General features: G+C 33.3%; 1 protein-coding gene across 1 annotated transcript in view; it reads right to left on the bottom strand.

The window, feature by feature from the left end:
• The window catches only part of LOC115889235 (potassium/sodium hyperpolarization-activated cyclic nucleotide-gated channel 2-like), an 83,957-nt gene that overhangs the window by 14,150 nt on the left and 47,746 nt on the right, over positions 1-22,061 (bottom strand). Inside the window, exon 3 of the mRNA XM_030909180.1 lies at positions 16,786-16,924. Within this exon, the coding sequence (XP_030765040.1) occupies positions 16,786-16,924 (139 nt within the window). The remainder of the gene's footprint in view (positions 1-16,785; positions 16,925-22,061) is intronic.

Here is a 22,061-nt window from a genome sequence, read left to right as displayed (position 1 = left end):
GGAAAATATTTTAACTTCTATAGGGTGGCTCAAAAAAGTGTGAGTGGATCTGAAAGACTTTTTTTAAATAGAACACCCTGTATATTATTGCATTTTTGGGTTCCTTTCAGATCACTTTACATAATCCAAAGATATGAGTAAATTTATTTATTAATAAAATTATATTCTATAATTTTTATTTATTTATTAATATCTCTGAAATTATCGCAATATACAGGGTCGTCCGAACTGTATTCCGGAAACTTCGGAAGCATATTCTGCAGATAAAAATAAGTAAAATAGTTTATAGAAATGTATGTCCTAAAATGCTTAGTTTCAGAGATACAGGGTGTAGAAGTTTCATTTTTATTTCGATTTTTTCTAAATAATTTCTGAAGTAACATCAACATTTGGATGAAAATTGGTGTCTGGGAGTTTTTTGACATGAAAAATTTGATTTTGATGTCAATACGACTCCTACGCCACCTACATGTGTTTTGACTGTTTTGAAGCGCAATAACTTTTTGTCCGTACCTGTATAAAACTACCGAATGAAAAAATACATCTCTGTGACTTTTTACGTAAAAAATATCTCTTTGTAAAAATCGCTACGAGTAACCGTTCTCGAGATATTTAGAATTGAAATAGTCAATATATGTCATTATTGACGAAAATTAAACACGTTGTGTAGATAGTTATTTCACTGAAATAATAAATATGGGAAATTTTTATTTTTTTAAATTAATCATAAATTTTTCTGCAAAAAATGACGATAAAACAGTTTCTGTTAAACTTTTAGCACAAAAACATTCCAAATTTATGATTTCAGTTTAATAACTATTTAGTCAACATGTTTAATTTATGTCAATGATGACACGTATTGATAATTTCGATTCCAAATATCTGGAAAACCATTACTCGTAGCGATTTTTACCAAGAGACCTTTTTCATTTTTTTACTTGGTAGTTTTATACAGGTACGGACGAAAAGTTATTACTCTTCAAACCAGTTAAAAAATATTACAAATTTCTCATGTCAAAAAACTTCCAGAAACCAATTTTCATCCAAATATTGGCGGCAATTAATTCAGAAATTATTTAGAAAAAATCGAAATAAAAATGTAACTTCTACACCCTGTATCTCCGAAACTAAGCATTTGAGAACATACATTTATATGAACTTTTTTGCTTATTTTTATCTGCAGAATATGCTGCCGAAGTTTCCGGAATACAGTTCGGACCACCCTGTATATACTCATGTCTTAGGTTTATGTAAAGTGATCTGAAGGGAAACCAAAAATGCAATAATATACAGGGTGTCCCATTTAAAAAAAAATCATCCCGATCCACTCACACTTTTTTGAGCCACCCTATAGAAGTTAAAATATCTTCCTGAAATACATCCTAGTACATACTTTAGGTTTGCACTAAAACAAAATTCCCAAGTTTTTTATTCTAGGAGCTACAGATGGCCGACGCACTATTACCGGACCCTGTATGCAGAAGAACTGCTAAAGGCCCTTATGCATGAAGTTGAAGCAGCCTCAAGAGCACATCGACTACCTTGCACTTTCACAGTGTTTTAAATTTGACAATCTTATCCACCCATAATATTTCAGACATTTTCAATGGGAGACAGTTCGGGTGATCACGGTAGCCATAGTAAACGGTTAATGTGATGCTGATTCATAAAGGCTATTGATGCTTGAGCACCATATGGTCTGGCATGTCTTGTTGGAAGATGGGGATTTTGGATAGAGTGAAGATAGGGAATCACATGTGACTGCGCCACTGCTTGGATTTAGCAATGGGCTGTGACGTTGCATGTAATGAAAACCAGTTGCGATCTGCTCCCATATGCAATGACACCATAGATAAATGAAACAAGTTTAGATTGGAAAGTGCCCATAAGGACAATGTAAACACTATTTGTCGCTATTCTTGCAACAAAGCTTTTAATAATTTCGGATCGGTTCGGCTTTTTCCGGAATAATGTCGCTAAATATTATTTATTCAAATTATTTATTATTATTTTTATTTTATTTTATAAATAAAGTACAGTGTGTTGCATACAAGAAACTTTATTTTATATAAGGACATGTATGTGAAATACCTATGAAACATTAGTAACCGACGTTGTGCCATGATCCACGATGATTTTTGCAGTTCACAATTCACAATACAGTTTTTTAGTTTTTAATGCCACTTTTTCAAAATTATCACGGGTTTGAGTAAGTAAAATTTAAATTACTCATAAGATAGCAATAATTACTTTGAGAATGGACGATTTTAACTCCTTTCGGTATTTTTTCAATGAGGGCGTTTTAAATCTTATTTTATCTTGAGAATATTATTTATCTTGAGAATATCGCTTTTGAAACCTAAAAAAGAAACATCAAGACGTCTAATGGCACTGGATAAACTACATGATCCAACCGTCAAAAACAACCTAACTAACCAGTTAAATTCGCAGATACAGAGACTGTCTCACAAAATCGAAGGAGATGACGTGACACAATCATGGAAAGAAATAGCAAATGTCCTAAAAACTACCTTACAGACTGTTCTAGGATATAGATCTAACCATAGACTTAGAATAAAATATAGACTACACTATTTACATTTAAGCGCGGTCCAATATTAATTTTTGTAAACATGTTTACTCCTGGGTGCAGCTGACCTCGGCCGTCTGAGTCTTTCGCCTCCAGCCTATGTTGTCACGTCTAAAATATTATTAATATTTTTTTTGTTGTTATACAAAAAAGGAGTGCAGGGAAATAGAAGAACTACAACACAAACATGATGATTTTAATCTCCATAAAAAAACTTAAAGAAACCGCTGGGCTGTACAAAAAACGGAGCCTAGGTATAACAATCAACGATAATAAATCAGATAGTTCTAAATGATAACGAAAAACGCCAAATATGGGAGGAGTATGTAGAAAATCTCTTTAACCCTTAACTGGTCCGGCGTCGTCTGACAGACTACGCCAAATAATTAACTCATTCTCATTAGTTACTGGGACCGCTCACACAATTGACGTTCCAGCTAATCCTCCCCCTCTCGGTCAACTACTGATAGCCATATTTATGCCCAAACGGGATTAGTTTTTTAGAAGTTATGGCAGAAGTTACTTAAGCCGTAGTCTCTCAGACGACGCCGGACCGTTTGCGTAAGATTTTTTGATTTTGTTTAGAAGACTCTAGTTATGAAGAAACTGTATTAAAATGATATGATGAGGACCGTGACAGTGACAATATGACAATATGCCAGACAAATACGTTTGACAATGTCCAATATTCCAAGAGAAATATATTTTACAATTGGTATAATACTTGCAATTCCTGTACAACCAGAACACGCATACGGAGATATTCTTATCCCAGAGTTCTTATCCTAGTTAAAGACAATGTTATGTCCTAGTTTAATTATTTTTAATGCCTAGAATGTACGAATCCATTTTGTAAAACATGTTCAGGGAAACAATGAACTTTGCCTCATGCTGTAACTAAAAACCTTTTCTTTAACTTCAGTTTTATAGCTTATTTTTTTATATATAGTACTAAAAACATATTTCTGTATTGTAATGACTGTTAGTAATTTGGTTTTATTTTTTAGAGCTTAGTAAAAATCTAATTGTTTTTTTTTCAAATTTATATGTATGCTATTTTATTTTGTACTATATTTTCTTAAAGTTTATATTAATTGAACCATTTTTTGTCTATATTAGTTCAATAATACATAATATAATATATAATAAAATAAAAATTTGTTATTTTTTAGTTTTTGTGTGTTTTTTTCACTTTTTAGAAAGCGTAGTCCCACAGACTACGCCGGACCGTTTATGATACATATCTAGTACCGGACCAGATAAGGGTTAATGATAATAGACCGGACAAAGAACTCACAGTCGAAAATAATCTAACAGGACCTTCTGTTACGAAAGAAGAGATTGAAAAGGCTATACAACTTGCGAAGAATAATAAAGCAGCTGGGCCGGATGAGATCCCATCAGAAATACTCAAACTTCTGGACGAGAGAGGCATTGCAGTTCTATCCAAGTTGTTTAACCGAATATATGACACTGGTCACTATCCGGAACAATGGTTATCTTCAACTTTTATCCCTGTACCAAAGAAGATTAGCGCACAAAAATGTGAAGAACAAAGACTCATCAGTCTCATGAGTCATTATCTAAAAATATTCCTGAGAATAATACATCGGAGTTTGTACGGAAAATGTGAGGATGCCATGAGTGACTTACAGTTTAGATTTAGACAGGGGTTAGGCAACAGGGAAGCACTGGCCGCGACGAAGATATTAGTACAAAACTGCTACGACCAGCGAAAGAATGCCTGTCTATGTTTTATAGATTACGAAAAAGCTTTCGATAGAGTTCAACATCATAAACTTATGCAGCTTCTCAGGAGATTGGATTTAGACCAGAAAGACATCCGATGTATCGAAAACCTATACTGGCACCAATCAGCACCGGTAAAATTAGCGAACGGTCTAACCAACCAAATTTGTATTCGCAGAGGAGTAAGGCAGGGGTGTATACTATCGCCGCTCTTGTTCAATATATACTCAGAGGCCATCTTTCAGGAGTCGCTAGAGGACAGGGAGATTGGAATTAGAGTCAATAGAGTCTGGATAAATAACATACGATATGCCGATGACACCGTTCTGGTTGCGGATAACATGGATAATTTACAACAGTTGGTTAGTATGGTAAGAGAATGTAGTCAAAGAATGGGACTTGCCATTAACAAAAAGAAAACAAAATTCAGGGTTGTGGATGAAATTCATGGTTGTGGCTGGTGATGACGAGAGAGGTGGATGAGTTTAGAGACGTCAGCTTAATATACGAAGGAAAATTCATAGAACGAGTCGAAAAATTCAAGTAACTGGGAGCTTGGCTTCAACTTCTTTCGAAATGTGGATATACCGCAGAATCCTCAAGATACCATTGACGGCCAAGATAAGAAACGAGGATGTACTAAGACGTATTAATAGAGAACATGAACTCTTCAACACTATAAAAAAAGAAAGACCGATTGTAAGTTGACCGAATTGATTATCGAGGGCAGAAGAGGTTTGGGACGGAAAAAATGTCGTGGCGGCGGAACATAAGACAGTGGACAGGCATTAGTAACATACAGACGTTGATCCACAAAGCCAGAGATAGGGAAGCCATGGAAAGTGTGGTCGCAAACATCCATTAATGGATAAGCAGAGAAAGAAGAAGAGGAAGTTTTAAATCTTGAAAGGTTTTATAATTTTTGAAGATTCTGATTTTGACAAGAGAAAATTATTTCTTTGGGGTTAGAGGTTGTTCTTAGCAACAGCTATAGGAGCACCAGATCGCGTACAACGGTCGCGACCCAAAACAATTATATATTTTTACGGGCTTTCTAATCTAAATTTATTTCCTTTGTCTATGAATGGCACCCTAAACCATAACGTCAACAGTCTGATGGGCATGACGTTCCCTGTCAAAATTCACCTTTAAAAAAGTACCCAAGGTGTCATTTAAAAATAAAAAGTTGTAGTCATTTCGGGTACAAAAGGAAGTGAGGGAAAACAATGAGGTCCGTGCACGTGTCTGGTAAATCTTAAATATTTATTATTTCTAATACCTAAAACATATATGTAAAATCAGATTGTACAAATTCCATCTGAAAAGTACTTAAATGAATTATTGAAATTCGCCTGGCGCGAAAACGAGGTTTGTAATAAATGTTAAAAAATTTGTATTTAATAATAAATGTTAAAAATTTGGGCTCGCAGCGGACGCATTCCATTTAAATTAAGCGTTTCAGCTTGTTAGTTCTGACAGAACCAGTCAAATTTCGTCCATTAAAGCGCTAAAGGATTTTTATCCAAAAAGAAGACAATATGAAGGTTGTGAGACTAATAGGCCTAAATGATTTGGGGTTAGCCCAGTCAGTTTTGCCTATTTCGGGTATGAAGATGACTTTCGCTCTTCACCAGATGGTTGGTATATATCCCATCGCTAAGCTGCTTCTTGTAATGTTTAATAGATGGTGTGTAGCTATTTCCTGACCCTTCTTTAGCAGGGCAGGAAAAATCCAATCTATTCCTGCTGTTTTATAAGGCTGAAGGGTGTTAATAGCCCATTTCAGTTTTTGTTCTGTTATTACTAGCTTGGCTGTCTCCCAGTCTTCCCTGCGAGGATTGTGGGGTTCGGTCGGAGCTACTTAATAGATATGCTACCTGGAAAGTGTGTATGAAGTAGGAGGTTAGCTCTCTCTTCATCTCCTTCCGTGTAGCGTCCGTCACGTTTCTTAAGTGCCATGTTGGGGATGGGCCCATAGCTTTGCTTGGCCATAGCTTGGCCATAGCTTTGTGTAGTCTAGCTGCATAAGTAGTTGAAGTGATGTTTTCGCAAAAGAGTCTGAAGTCAGATCGCTTTGCCCTTCTAATCTCATTATACTCAGTTCATTTCTCGGTGTAGAGCTGCCATTCGCCGCTGGGTTTGGCTCTGTTGAAGAGTCGTCGGACCTCCGATCTAAGATTGGCCAGATTTTTGTTCCACCAGGAACCACTTGTTATTACTTTTTTGTATGCCCTTACTTGTGTAATATTGCACCACTGACTTCCCTTGTGTACCATTCTAGATACAGGTGGTTCCTAGCCCTACCTGCATCTATTTGGTCCAGGTTGTCTACGAGATTGGTGTGGTATAGTTCCCAATCGGTTTTTCTTGGATTCCCCTTCGAATTTCAGTTTGGAGTATGATTTCTCCTAATTTGAACTCGATGATTCTGTGATCTGATAGGGAAGTTTCCGTTGAGACAGTCCAAGCTTTCACGTAACTAGTTACACTAGCACTCCTGATTGTTAAATAATCTAATACTTCCGCCCGCGTTTTTGTCACAAACGTGGGGGTGTTCCCTATATGGAGAACTTCAAGATTGTATGCTAAGAAGAATTCTAGTAAACACTCACCTCTAGTGTTAGTATTAGTACTTCCCCATACCTCATTGTGCGTATTGGAGTCATATCCCAATAGCAGAGGTAGTCGCCATTGGCTGTAGGATCGCGTGAGATCCTCTACTTCCGGAGGCGGTGTTTGCCCATCACCCGGAAAGTATGCAGAGGCAATCACGATATTTTTGCTACAATCCTCGATATTAAGTTGAACCATGATTGGAACAAGATCTCGGGTTGTAAATTCTGAAACACGTGTGTAATTAATGTTGTTTCTTATAAGAATACAGGCTCGGGGAAATTCCTGCCTGTTATCATATATTACACTGGAATTTTTTCCAGACAACCCTTTAATTTGTCTCTGATACACCCAGGGTTCCTGGGCTAGTACTATATGTTGGTTTTCCTCAACGAGTCTTGTGATTGTGGCGGAAGACCCTTTTGCATGGTGCAGGTTTATTTAGGATATCCCATGCATCAGGTTTCTGGGGTAGGTATGTAAGGACCCCCCTGTTGTAGAGAGACAGGGTATTTCCCATTCCCTCCTGACAACAGATGTTCCTCCTCCGAGGGGTGGCCTCCAAGGATATACACCCCTCCACGATTGGTGTTTCGCCATCCGTGTCCTTCACAGTCGAGGAGCTTGTCTCCGGCTGAAGTACCTGTGAGGTGGAAGCTGGAGTATTAGTCTCCATTTTCTCCCCATCTTTAGCTTGTTCTTTTCTTGGACCTGATACCGGTACTGTCCCGAATCTATAATAGAGGTTATATCCCTCTTTCTCTATTGCCTCCTTGGATTTGAGGTCAATTCCTATTGTGAGGACCTGACCATGGCCCTCCTCCTTCGAGTTGAGGACTCGCCAGCTCGATGTACTCATATTCTCGTTCTGAGTCTGGATAAGGTCTAGCAGGTAGGTGGTGTCTTTCCCCTTGCTTCTTGGCAGAAAGACCGTGATGGTTTTCTCTTTCTCTCTAAGACCTTTAGGGATGTTTTCTCCCCTCATTGCAACCAGTCACGGCCCCTGCCAATTTTTAAGCTTAAGTGCCGTTTCCACCAACCAATCCGCCGATTTTTCAGATGCACAATCTAGGAGGATTATGCCCACACTAAAGTGTATCCCCGCAAAGCGCAGCTGACCCACGCTTTGTGGATCGCTGCGTCGCAATCCGCTCGCTACTACTTCGTCCAGTATCGCCTCTTCTAGAGCCGTTTGCTGGTCGGTAGTCAGTGCAACCTCCCGATAATCCTTTAGCAGCACCGCAATTTTAAAATTCCCAAAGTGGGGAATAAAACTAAAGTAATTTGGAAGTTAAAAACAGGTTAACAGGTTATAGTGTCTTGTATGAAATATGGGCTATGAAGTCAAAAATAACCGACCTGAGGTCATAACATGGTAAAATAGTGGTAAATTTTACTAAAAATAGTCCTAATTTATACTACCTACATTTTAACATGGGAAAGAAAGAGAAAGAATAAGGCAAAGTATTTTTCTTTTTAATATGTGTATGTAAATGAATTTCCCAATAATGAACCAGGAAGACAAACAAAAGTAGTAATAACTTGCATGGTCGTTTGAACATTAATTCAATATGGATGAAATACCTACATATACAGGGTGTCCCAGAAATAAGTGCAAATATTTTAAGAGGTGGTAGATCTCGATAAAGGAAACATCTTTTTTCTTTATCGTTTTTCAAATAAGTCCGAAATAACGGAGTTATTTTACTTTGAAAATTTCCAAAAAAAAATATTTTTTGCTAAAATTTTGAGAACCACTGGATCTTATCTGGATTTTCTATCTTGTAAATTTAATCTAACACTTATGTTTTCACATTATCAAGAAATTATATTTTTTAACTAAAAACTAAAAAAATTTCCAAAAAAATTTTCAAAAAATTTCTAATTTTCAAAATTTTTTTTTCGCGAAAAAAACCTCATAGGCGTGTTTCTGGGGTTGAACTATACTACCAGCTAAAACATTTGCACTTATTTCTGGGACACCCTGTATGCACTTCCTAGTAAATGTAAATAAGTTATTGGTAAGAAGTGGATTACTGGATTCGCAAGATAATTATGTCTGCGGAGAAAAATTTTCTGTGAGATGTAAATATGATAGGCCCTAAAAAATTATGCGCCATTAAAATTTTATGTATTTTCAACAATTAATCTTTCAAGGTTCTAATAAACTTTTTTCAGCTAACTTCCTTGGTACACTTTTAAAGTTCTTAATTAGTTAATTTAACTTGTGGTAATCAAGTGTCCTAAAATGAGAATATTTATTGAGAGTCACGTGACATGTCAAATTTTTATCCTTTTGCTAGCCGATGCAATTACCGAACTGGCCTAAATAAGAACAACCTACCAAACAATTACAACCTAACCAAATTAGTTTTCTTTGCTTATTATTTGTAAAAGTTTTGTGTTTTGGGATTGTGAGTGTTATTATAGAGGACTTTTTGTTTTTATTGCACATAATGGACACGTTTAAGATTGTGTCGGTAATAAAAAAGAAACGCATTGAATATTCTTTCGTTCCCCACAAGGTAATGTGCTATAACATAATTGTATTATGACTTAAACTACTATTGTTTAATCATATAGGTTTATTTATAAAATAGTTTTACATGAGTTTAACAATAATTAGGATGCGTAGGAATAATCTGGTCTTCAGTGTCAACTGTCAACCCTTAACCTTCTAGCTATTAGGGAGGGGCACTTTCTAATAATATTACATCTTCCCCCTTTACTAGTAAATTAGAGTAAAGCTAATACTATGCTAATACATATGAAAATCCTTAAAATGCTGAGGCAGTTTGACAGGCCTCCTGCTTTTGTCAGTTGCCCGATTTAGGCTAATACTTATATCATTGCTTGGAATATCATTACTTGGGATATCAACACCCTCATTGAAAATAAATTCATGGTTTTGATTAAAATTTCCTTCATTTAGTGACTGCCTTAAATGGGAACTGTTTCTTCTAATTTCATTTCCATTCTCTTTCCGCACTATACAGGGTCCGGCAATAGTGCGTCGGGCATCTGTAGCTCCTAGAATAAAAAACCTGAGAAATTTGTTTAAGTGCAGACCTAAAGTATGTACCAGAATGTATTTCGGGAAAATATTTTAACTTCTATAGGGTGGCTCAAAAAAGTGTGAGTGGACCTGGATGATTTTTTTTAAAGGGAACACCTTGTATATTATTGCATTTTTGGCTTCCTTTCAGATCACTTTACATAACCCTAAGATATGAATAAATATATTTCGATAGTTTCAGAGATATTAAAAAATAAATCAAAAATATATATTTTTCAGCCCTTCTTCAAAAAATTATTAAAAATACAAAAACTGTCCTGAAATCAAAACTATATTAGGTATTTACATTAGATGGTCTGTTCTCACTTTGCTATAAATATGATAATCGTAAATCATACAGGATGTTCAATATTCTACGCCAAACTTTCTAAAATATAAAATATTTTTTCTTTGTTTTTTTAAATGGAACACCCTGTATATTATTTTTTTATTAGATGGAGAGTAAAAAAATGAACATTTTTTGTATTTAGAGTATTTCAAAATTCTTAACGATTTCGCAAATACACGCAGTTATTATTTCATATGGCGTTTTCAATGGTAAAATATGAGAGAAAAATCATTGGGATTGGCTCTGATAAAAAATTACTGTGGAAAATGCCATATGAAATATAAAACCGCAAATATCTGGGAAACCGTTCATATTATAGTTATTAGTAAGTTTGGCGTAGAATTTTGAACATCCTGTATAATTTAAAATTTTCATATTTATAGCAAAGTAAGAACAGACCATCTAATGTAAATACTTAATGTAGTTTTGATTTCAGAAAAGTTCTTGTATTTTTAATAATTTTTTTAAGAAGGGCTGAAAAATATATATTTTTGATTTATGTTTTATTATCTCTGAAACTATCGAAATATATTTATTCATATCTTAGGGTTATGTAACGTGATCTGAAAGGAAGCCAAAAATGCAATAAGATACAGGGTGTTCCATTTAAAAAAAATCATCCAGGTCCACTCACATTTTTTGAGCCACCCTATAGAAGTTAAAATATTTTCCTGAAATACATCCTGGTACATACTTTAGGTTTGCACTTAAACAAAATTCTTAAGTTTTTTATTCTAGGAGCTACAGATGCCCGACGCACTATTGCCGGACCCTGTATATGATCTTGGCTCTTCTAATTTTCTGATTATCTTTCCGGGCTTCCATATTCTACCTTCTTTTACTACAACATTTTCTCCCTCTTCAAACTCTTTTCTCTCTCTTACTGACCTGTCATAGTAGCTCTTATATTCTTGTCTTTTTTGTTCTAGCTTTTCTGTTTCCTTGTCATAATTTATTTTGCTAGGTATTAATAATTCTGTCTTAATCGGTAATTTAGTTTGTAGTTTTCTGTTAAACAATAATTCTGCTGGTGACTTTTCTGAGGCGGAAATAGGTAATTCTATATTCCAATAAAGCATTGCTAATATCAGTACACTTTCTCAGCATATTTTTAGCAATTTGCACGGCTCGTTCTGCAAGGCCGTTTGATTTGGGGTATCTTGGACTTGATGTCAAGAATTTAAATTCCCATTCTTTTGCAAATTTTTTACATTCGTATGAATTCAATGGCATGTTGTCTGATACCACTTCTATAGGTATTCCATGTGTGCTAAAAACTTGTTTGAATACATCAATGACTGATTTAGACGTTTTTGATTGTAAACGAATTAATTCAATCCACTTTGAATAATAATCAATAATTACTATATATGACTGACCTCCCCACTCTAAAATGTCACTTGCTAGTTTTTGAAATGGTAAATCAGGTATTTTTCTCAAAATCATGGGCTCTTTTATGTTACTCTTTTGATACACTTCACAATTCTTACATTTCTTTATAAATTCCTTAATATCTTCATTTATTCCTGGCCAATACAATAAGGATTTAGCCCTTTTTTGTGTCTTAGTGATACCATAATGATTTGCGTGAAGTTGTGTAAGCATATCTGTCCTTAAAGTCTCTGGAACAATTATTCTATCTCCTAGAAACATAATATCATTAGAAGTATATATGTCAGTTTTATAGTTGTAATATTTTCTTATAGGACTTGGTGTTTTAGTTATTGTTTTAGGCCAACCTTTTAAACAAATTTCCTTTAATATTTTTAGTTCAAAATCTTTACTCGTTTCACTTTGAAGTTCCTTTAATTTATCATCAGTTACATTTATTGACTGAACAATTTCTGTCAAAAATGTATTATCACTACCTATATCGTCTTTAATATAATTTCTTGAGAGGAGATCTGCTATAAGCATATCTTTTCCTGGTAAATATCGAATGTCAATGTCATATTTCAACAATTTTACTTTAATTCTTTGTAATCTTGGCGAACTTACTTCTGCAACACCTTTTTTCATTATTGATACTTTTGATACTTTGGTTTGTGATCAGTTAGTATTTTAACCTTTCTACCGTAAATATAACTGTGATATTTCTGGCATGAATATAGTATAGCATTCATTTCGTTTTCAATTTGACTAAAACGAGTTTCACTATCTGTAAGAGCACGTGATCCAAAAGCAACAGGCCTGTTTTCCTGCAACAACACGCACCCTACACCGCTTTGACTTGAGTCCGTTTGTATTGTTATTTCTTTGTTTACATCAAAATTAGCTAATACTGGAACTGAACTAACAATATTTTTTAACATTTGTAAACACTTTGTTTGTTTATCAGTCCATATCAAGTCTGTGTTATTTTTTAATAATATTCGCAGTGGTGCAGATATCTCTGACAGGTTGGGTATATACCTTCTTAAATAATTAATGATTCCCAGAAGTTTTTGTAATTCTTTCTTATTATTTGGTTGTTCCAAATTTTGTGTTGCTTTAATTTTATTTTTATCAGGCCTCATACCTTCCCTGTCAAAAATATTGCCTAAATAATTTGACATTATATTTCTTTGCTCTTTCTAACACTCTAGTTAATATCTTATCATGTTCTTCTGATGTATCAGCCGCTATAAGAATATCGTCAAAGTAAACTATCAGTCCTGGAATATCACCAAAGTGTTCTTGATTTAATTTTTGAAAATATTCTGGGGCACAATTTAACCTAAATGGTAGACGAAGAAATCTATACACTCCTAAGGGTGTTCCAAAAGCACACAGTTTACTTGACTCTAAATCTAACTCTACCTGATAAAACCCATCTTTAAATCTAGTACAGTAAAGTAGCTTTTATTTTTAAGGGTAACACATATATCTTCTAAGGTTGGTATCTCAAAATATTCTCTTTCTAATACTTCGTTAAGATTCTTAGGATCTAAACATACTCTTAATGTTTTGTTACTTTTTTCAATAATAACTAGGTTACTAAGCCATTCAGTCGGTCCTTGGTGTTTAGCAATAATGCCTTTGTTAACTAAAGCATCCAGGTGTTTTTTCAACCTGTCTTTTATTGATAAAGGAACCCTTCTGGGTGGCTTAGCTACAGGACTGGCATTGTTTTTTACTTTTAATTTACATTGTTCTTTAAATTTCCCTATTCCTGTAAATAAATCTTTGTTATTATTAATAAAACTGTCCTTATCTAACTCTAAATTAACTTCATTAATTTTCTTTAAAATATTCATTGTCATGGACGACTGTAGACTTAAAATAGGCATCGATTTATCTTTTACAACAACAAATTGTATCGTGTAATCCTTATCTCTAAATTTACATTTTAATTTTACTACACCTATTGGCGTTATTTTAAAACCTCCATAGGTTTCAAGTACCAATTTTGTTTTTTGCCATGCAATATCTTGATTTTTAATACTTTTAAGTATATGTTGTGGAATCAAATTAACCTGAGACCCTGTGTCTACCTTAACTCTAATATTTTGCTTACCAAATTCTAATGTCTCTATCCACTCCGATTCACTTTTCACTTCACTTACTGTCACAACAGATACTAAGAGTTCTTCATCTTTTTCCCCTTCTTTACTTTCTTGTAGCTCCTTCACCATCATTGTGTTTCTACACATCTTCTCGAAATGTCCATAGCGCCTACATTTGTTGCACTTTCTGCCAAATGCTGGACATCTTCTTTTTTCATGCTTCTTTCCGCAGCTTTTACAGCTTATTAATGTCTTCTCTTCAGTATTGCCATGCCTTTGTGCTGTCTTTGCTTTGTTTTGAACAACTTCAACTTTAGCTTCAGCACCTTGTACACTTTGTATTTTGGATTTTGCGATTTCACATGCTCGACAGAGCTGAATAGCCTTATTGAGATCTAACTTGTCACGTTAAGTAGTTTTTCTTGGACTTGCCTCGACTTGATCCCCAAGACAATCCTATCTCTGATCATTGAATCAGTCGACTGCTCAAATTCACAGTTTTTTGATAACTTTTTCAAATCAGTATAGAAATGGTCAAATGTTTCTTCATCTTCTTGATTCCTTGAGTAAAATAGAAACCTTTCATACGCTACGTTCTTTTTCGGAGTCATATAATTCTCCAATTCATTTAGTACTGTTTGAAAATTAGCTCTTTGTACCTCTGTTAATTTTAATGTGTTGCAGACTTCTATCCCTTCTTCACCCATTAGATTTAGTAACAAAGCAATCTTCATCTTGTCATCTAAATCAAAAGTGAAAACACTTTTCCCACTGGCTATTAGATAAATTTCAAAACTTTGCTTATAAATCTTCGAAAATTTTCAGCTAAACTTCCATCAAAGGAAAGTGGTTCTGGTAATCTAACATCCATTTTTCCTTTTGAACTTTTCTTTATTTGTTTCACCACAAAAGGACTCTAATTTGGCGGTCAATTTTCTTCGCTTTTTCGTTTTACCACTTAAAGGTTATATCCCCACATGTACTTTTATTTACTTTTCTTTTAACTTCAATCCACGCCACTTTGTATTGTTTGGTATTATTCCACTTTTTACCCACTACGACTGCGCCATGTAATATGACTTAAACTACTATTGTTTAATCATATAGGTTTATTTATAAAATAGTTTTACATGAGTTTAACAATAATTAGGATGCGTAGGAATAATCTGGTCTTCAGTGTCAACTGTCAACCCTTAACCTTCTAGCTATTAGGGAGGGGCACTTTCTAATAATATTACAATAATAATCCCTCGAAAACTATTTTAAACGGAAATCACCTCGAGGAAATTAAAAAAAGGTAATTTTTAACCTGCCGTATGTCTGACTTTCTTCCAAGTCCAAAACTAAGTTACTTTTACCTTTGAAGCATAATAGCGACTTATGAGGTCGAAATAAATTAAATTTTCAACCTAATTTGAACTCCTCCAAATAAGGTCCCATTTAAAGTTATTAACAACTAAATTTTAACCTAACATGAAAACCAAACAATGCCTTCGACCCCCGAGACAAATTTGAGGTTATAATAAAGTAACATTTGACCTACTTGAAGTCCCTGTAGTCTTAATGCCCTCAATAAGTAAAATTCAACCAAATAGTGGTTAATTTTCCGTGGTTAATGGTTTTTTCTTCTTCCTATATTTATGAAAAATAAAAAATTTATAGAGCCAAAAAGTTATACAGGCACTTTTGAGAAACGCTCGACTTAGGTGTTCTCCTTTTTTTGGCACTCAGCATATTACCAGAGCTTAATCGGTACCAGCAGCATCTTCAGTTGATTTTAATTATCCACATTTAAAAAATATTTAAATGTGGATGTTTAAATGGTTTGGTGTTTAAATAAAAAAAATAAAATATACCGGGTGCGTCTCAAAAGTGGCACACCCCTATAACTTTTTTATTTTTTAGTTAAATAAACAAGATTGGGTATGTTAGTATATGACATAAATTAGAATTGATCGTATTCTCGTATTCAATTGTTTTTGGCCACTTCCTGTTTCACCGGAAATGACTTTTAATAAATTAAATTATTTTTTAATGGCACCCCCGGTATATTTTTACTTCATTCGATAAAAAATGACACAATGAATAGAATGACATGTCATATGTCAACTTTTGACATTTTAGCTTAAAAAAATCGTATTTTAAATTTCAATCAAGAGTGTCCGAGGGGTGTCTCACTTGGGTGAAAAATGTACATGTACTGCCAAAATATCATTTTACTGCCAAGCGACTGCCAATGACTGCGAAGAAGAGTGCCTATGACTGCCATGTAATTATTATAGGAGACTGCCATAAGACTGCCAATGACTGCCAGCGACTGCCAAGAAAATGTACAGGTAATTCCAGTAGTGAGACACCCCTCGGGTGTGCCATGGATGTGTTAATAACACTAAGTTTTAATCAAGGAGCCTTGGAAAAATATATTTGAGCGTCTAATGATTTTCGTGTCTTATCCGGGCCCGTTATAAGATGCCCAAATCTTATTTGTAATCATATCTCAATTTTTTCAAATGGAGCAAGGGTGGGTCGTTAGCATATTGGGAAAAAGGATTTTTTTACGAATAATTTGGTACCTACCACACACTTGGCATTTCGAGTCAAATTGTCATTATGAACCGTATGTTACCATTTCAAATAAACCATATGCGCAAATGTCAAAAATTGACATATAATATGTCATTCTATTCAGACTGTCATTTTTTATCGAATAATGTAAAAATATACCGGGGGTGTCATTTAAAAATCAAAATTTGTAGTCATTTCCGGTGAAACAGGAAGTGACCAAAAACAATTGAATACGTTAATTAATCCTAATTTATGTTATGTACTAACATCCAATTTCGTTTTTTTATCTGAAAAAATAAAAAAGTTATAGGGGGTGAGCCACTTTTGAGACGCACCCAGTATATTAACTTTAGAGACTAAAGAAAACTTTATGACTTACCAGAATTCTGTAAGATATAATAGTTAAAACCACGAGAAAAGATATCATATTCAAAATGCTCTTTATAACGAGGAACAAATAATTACTGAAACCAGTATACAATCGAACTTCCTTTAGTGTTTCTAGAAAGTAGTTGTACCTAAAAATATAGAAATAAATCAACAAATAATAGTTTAATTAATGAGTGACAGTGATTGTCTGTCATTTCATTTCTGGAAAAGAGATTTTTTCGATTAATAAACATTAATACTGATATACAGAGTGCTACAAATTCGAGGTACGAGCATTGGTATCTCGGTAACCGTAATAGATATGAACATGGTTAAATTGGGACAAAGTGGCGCTTTGGGATGTTCACCAAGATACCATCCAAAAAGTTTGAAAAATTTGCCATCCTGAGTTTTTGGAAAAAACTATTTTTTTTGAAAATCAATTTTATTTTTTCCTGTCATTACTTTTTAGAAAATCCAAAAACTAATTGCACATTCTCATAGCCACTTTATGAAGGCTACCTAACAATATTTTTAGATTTTCAAATTCGCTGATAATTTGTGTGTTACAGAGGCCAACTTAAGAGGCATTTTTTATTTTAGGTTTTGAAAGAACTCGGTCTACTGAGTACAATGATATCCACACTTTATATTTTTTTGTTTCGGACATTTGAACACAATTTATTTAAACTAATTTCAAGTCCGGCTCTGTTTTTTTTAATATTTAATATATTCTTCGTTACAATATTGATAAGCTTTCAAACTTAACAATGAGGTGGGTTAACACATTGAATACGGAAAATCAATCAAAAACTCAGCAATCCTTGACATTTTTAAAACTTTTTTGATGGCATCTTGGTGAACATTCCAAAGCGCAACTTTGCCCCAATTTGACCATAATCGTATCTATTACGGTTACCGAGATATGCCTGTACTCGAATTTGTAGCACCATGTGTAGTGTCTCGCTAGGTAAAATTTGGATTGGTGAGCTACCTTTCCGTATATTTAGTAAGGCTAGTACTTCGAAAAAAAGATTAAGGAAGGAGCATATTGCTATCCATGTATTCATATATGGTGGACGGACTTAGGGTGGGGATTCTTGACAGTTCTGTTTGACGTTTCTTTTGAAATTTGACACATTTGAATTGAGACATTTGAAATTGATTTGAAATTTTGTGGATTTTTTGTCTTTACTGAGCATTTTATGTTATTTATTATGGTAACAGTTGCATAATATGTCATTTTATGCAACTCTCATAATATGCAACTGTTACCATTATAAATAGCATAAAATATACGGTTTTCGGCTATTTTTGTATTATATGGAAAACATTTTATATATTCACATTCTGTTGACCTTAGAGATTGTAAATATGCTGGGGAAGAAGAGAAATTGTTTTTCTTTAAGTATTTTTTCAACCAAACAAACTTACGGGACCGGGGAGCGAATAGAGGTGCTGGGCGGGGTAAAAGAGTCCAAACTGGTAAAACATGAAATACAAATATAGAAAAATTGCATTTTCCATTTAAAAAAATTGGCGCCGGGAGGCACGTATAGCCGCCCATACTAAAATATGTTAATATCTCGAAAACTGCAATTTTGACTGATTTTGATGTTATTACAAATTTTGTTGCAAATATTGTTCCTAATCTTAATTTGAAAACCGCGTTTCGCTAGCTACTGTAATTTTGGAGTTACGATTTTTTATAATTTTTATCCCCCTCCTATACCCCCTTACCAACACCCCACCCCCACCAAAAACTAATGGCCAGATTCTCGGGTGCCACAGTAGTTTTGTGCCAAATTTGGTTAAAATCGGTTTAGCGGTTTTTGAGTTATCGTGTTACAGACGGACAGACGGACGGACAGACAGACACCACGAAAATATTTTCTATTTAGGTCATTTATAACCCAAATAACTCATTTTGAGTGAAATTAAAAAAACTTTTTTTTTGCCGATCCTAATACCTATTGGTATGGTCGGCTAAAAATTGAGAAAATATAGAAAATATAGAAATATGAGATATATGAATACGGATTTTCAAATTATTTTAATTTAATATTTGACACATATTTGACGTTATAAGAATTTTAACACTTGATTTGACATGGACACCGACATAAGGGAAAGCAATTTGCCAGTCCCACTGAATTTTCTTTAAAAATTTTATATCTGTAGCAAAAATCAAACTAACCGAAATAAAGCAAATTTAATTTAAATAAAACAAACATTGAAAAATGAAAATAATATATTTTATTTTGATGAAATATATAAAAATAAAACCTTAAACTAACAAAATATAAAAAAAAACAAAACCAAAATAACGTTACATAAACTATTATAACAATAAAACCTTAAACTAACAAAATGTAAAAAAAACAAAATCAAAATAACGTTACATAAACTATTATAACAATAAAACCTTAAACTAGCAAAATATAAAAAACAAAACCAAAATAACGTTACATAAACAAAGCTAAATATTAGGAGGATATAATTTTGAAATTTCAAAAAAAACGATGTATGTCACTGTCGTCAGTATCTGTTCTTTTGAACAAAAACTATAAGGTATCCTATAAAATGAGCCTCTCTTCTGCTATATCGGGGAATCCATTGGAATCCATCCTCTGATATTTCTCCTTTGAATTTTCTTTAAAAATTTTATATCTGCAGCAAAAATCAAACTAACCGAAATAAAGCAAATTTAATTTAAATAAAACAAACATTGAAAAATGAAAATAATATATTTTATTTTGATGAAATATATAAAAATAAAACCTTAAACTAACAAAATATAAAAAAAACAAAACCAAAATAACGTTACATAAACTATTATAACAATAAAACCTTAAACTAACAAAATGTAAAAAAAACAAAATCAAAATAACGTTACATAAACTATTATAACAATAAAACCTTAAACTAGCAAAATATAAAAAACAAAACCAAAATAACGTTACATAAACAAAGCTAAATATTAGGAGGATATAATTTTGAAATTTCAAAAAAAAAACGATGTATGTCACTGTCGTCAGTATCTGTTCTTTTGAACAAAAACTATAAGGTATCCTATAAAATGGGCCTCTCTTCTGCTATATCGGGGAATCCATTGGAATCCATCCTCTGATATTTCTCCTTTGAATTTTCTTTAAAAATTTTATATCTGTAGCAAAAATCAAACTAACCGAAATAAAGCAAATTTAATTTAAATAAAACGAACATTGAAAAATGAAAATAATATATTTTATTTTGATGAAATATATAAAAATAAAACCTTAAACTAACAAAATATAAAAAAAACAAAACCAAAATAACGTTACATAAACTATTATAACAATAAAACCTTAAACTAACAAAATGTAAAAAAAACAAAATCAAAATAACGTTACATAAACTATTATAACAATAAAACCTTAAACTAGCAAAATATAAAAAACAAAACCAAAATAACGTTACATAAACAAAGCTAAATATTAGGAGGATATAATTTTGAAATTTCAAAAAAAAACGATGTATGTCACTGTCGTCAGTATCTGTTCTTTTGAACAAAAACTATAAGGTATCCTATAAAATGGGCCTCTCTTCTGCTATATCGGGGAATCCATTGGAATCCATCCTCTGATATTTCTCCACGTTCGCTCTATATTCTGGGTATGAGTATTCGGATCGACATAGATGGAATGATTAACAGCAAAGTGCTCGAATCCTTCATCATTCAGTGTATCATAGCTTTTCCAACAATCGGATATTATTGTTGTATCTGGCAGAATCTATTCATGAATGACCCTGAGTAAAGTTGCTGCACTTCTATCCGGAACAGGTACCAAAAATATTTTCTTGGAATCTCTTTCAAACCCCCCAAAAACCCACTGCTCTTCTATACGACGTCCTCTATTATATTTACGCTTCTCAAATTTAGCCTTGTCAATTTCGACAATTTTCCCAGGACCACCTAGTCGTTGGGAATGGTCCAAGCTCCATTGTATACATACTTCCCTACAATATGATGACCAATCAACTACTGTTCTTTGGCTACATTTTATTTCCCTCATTATAAGTTTTTGCCGAGGATATGGCACAACCAAAGTACAGTAAAATACAGCACATTCTCTATGGTTAATTTGGACTTTGAAAACCATGTATTTTTTTCCATTTTTCTTAGTACTGCATTTCTTAATATTATTTCCAGTTCTGTATTGTTTGAAACACGTGTATAATAAATTATTAACGTTGTTGTCTAATCTTCTGGCACATGTATCACATTGGAAATTTTTATTGACTAATCCATGCTCCACCAGAAACTCAATCAGACGTCTTCTATCACTTAATAGTAGAGTAAAATCTCTTATAGAGTAAAAGCAGTTGTTGCACACCATTTTCGCTTATTTTTTTAAAAATTGTTCGTTACTCAGTAAATGACAAACGATATGGATAAATTATGACGTAGGTTAGGTTTACCTTGCTTGCCAGGTAGTATTGTCGCTATTTTAACTTTAGTTTAGTTTGATTAATGAAACAGAGAAAAGCAAGAAAAGGAAAAGAGTGCAACCGACGCTAAAGCTATAGCTAGATGGTTACGCGTGTTTTGATTGCTTTGGTTTCACTCTTGTGTTTTGTTTTGTGTTTTCTTCTTTTTCACTAGATTAAAAAATATTTTATTATATTTTTAGTGCTGTTTGAGATCCGTTTCACTTTATGACCCTCAAAATTAAGAAATTTTCTATAAAATGAAGCGTCTATTCTAATGCTGTTAAGACAAACATAAAGAGCTTGAGTTGAGGAAAAATGCATTTTTGGTAAAATAAGCGAAAAAATTTTCTAACATAAGAAAAAAAAACAAAGAATCAAACAAAACAGGACCAACCCAATCTAAACCAAACCAACCAAACCGCTTAGTGTGTTTTCATTGCTAGAGCTATAACTAAGCAATTCTCTATATCGCTGGCGGCGATTTAGCCAATATGTAACTAAAGTAAGTAAAAAAATAAATAAAAACATTTTAAAACCTATGACGTCATTTTTCCCTTTGAAAAGAAAGGATGCATGAAATTCCGGAAAATTTACTAGCTGATTTGGCAACTATGCATCGATTCAAAATGTTTGTCAAAATTCAACCTTCACTATACTGTCAGCATATCCTTCAATTGTAACCTGCCCATGATTTCTGAATAAAACAGTTCTTCCTAGTTTTTTTGAAAAAAATTTACATTAATTTAATTAATTAAACAATTGTAAAATGGTTGTGTTAGGAGTATATTTAATCAGAATATTGTTTTTACTCCA

The sequence above is a fragment of the Sitophilus oryzae genome, unplaced genomic scaffold, assembly GCF_002938485.1.
Source record: "Sitophilus oryzae breed Bouriz unplaced genomic scaffold, Soryzae_2.0 scaffold_811_pilon_pilon, whole genome shotgun sequence".
In the NCBI taxonomy this organism is placed as follows: Eukaryota; Metazoa; Arthropoda; class Insecta; order Coleoptera; family Curculionidae; genus Sitophilus; species Sitophilus oryzae.
The sequence above is the reverse complement of the archived record's forward strand: the minus strand, read 5'-3'. Positions and strand labels throughout refer to the sequence as shown.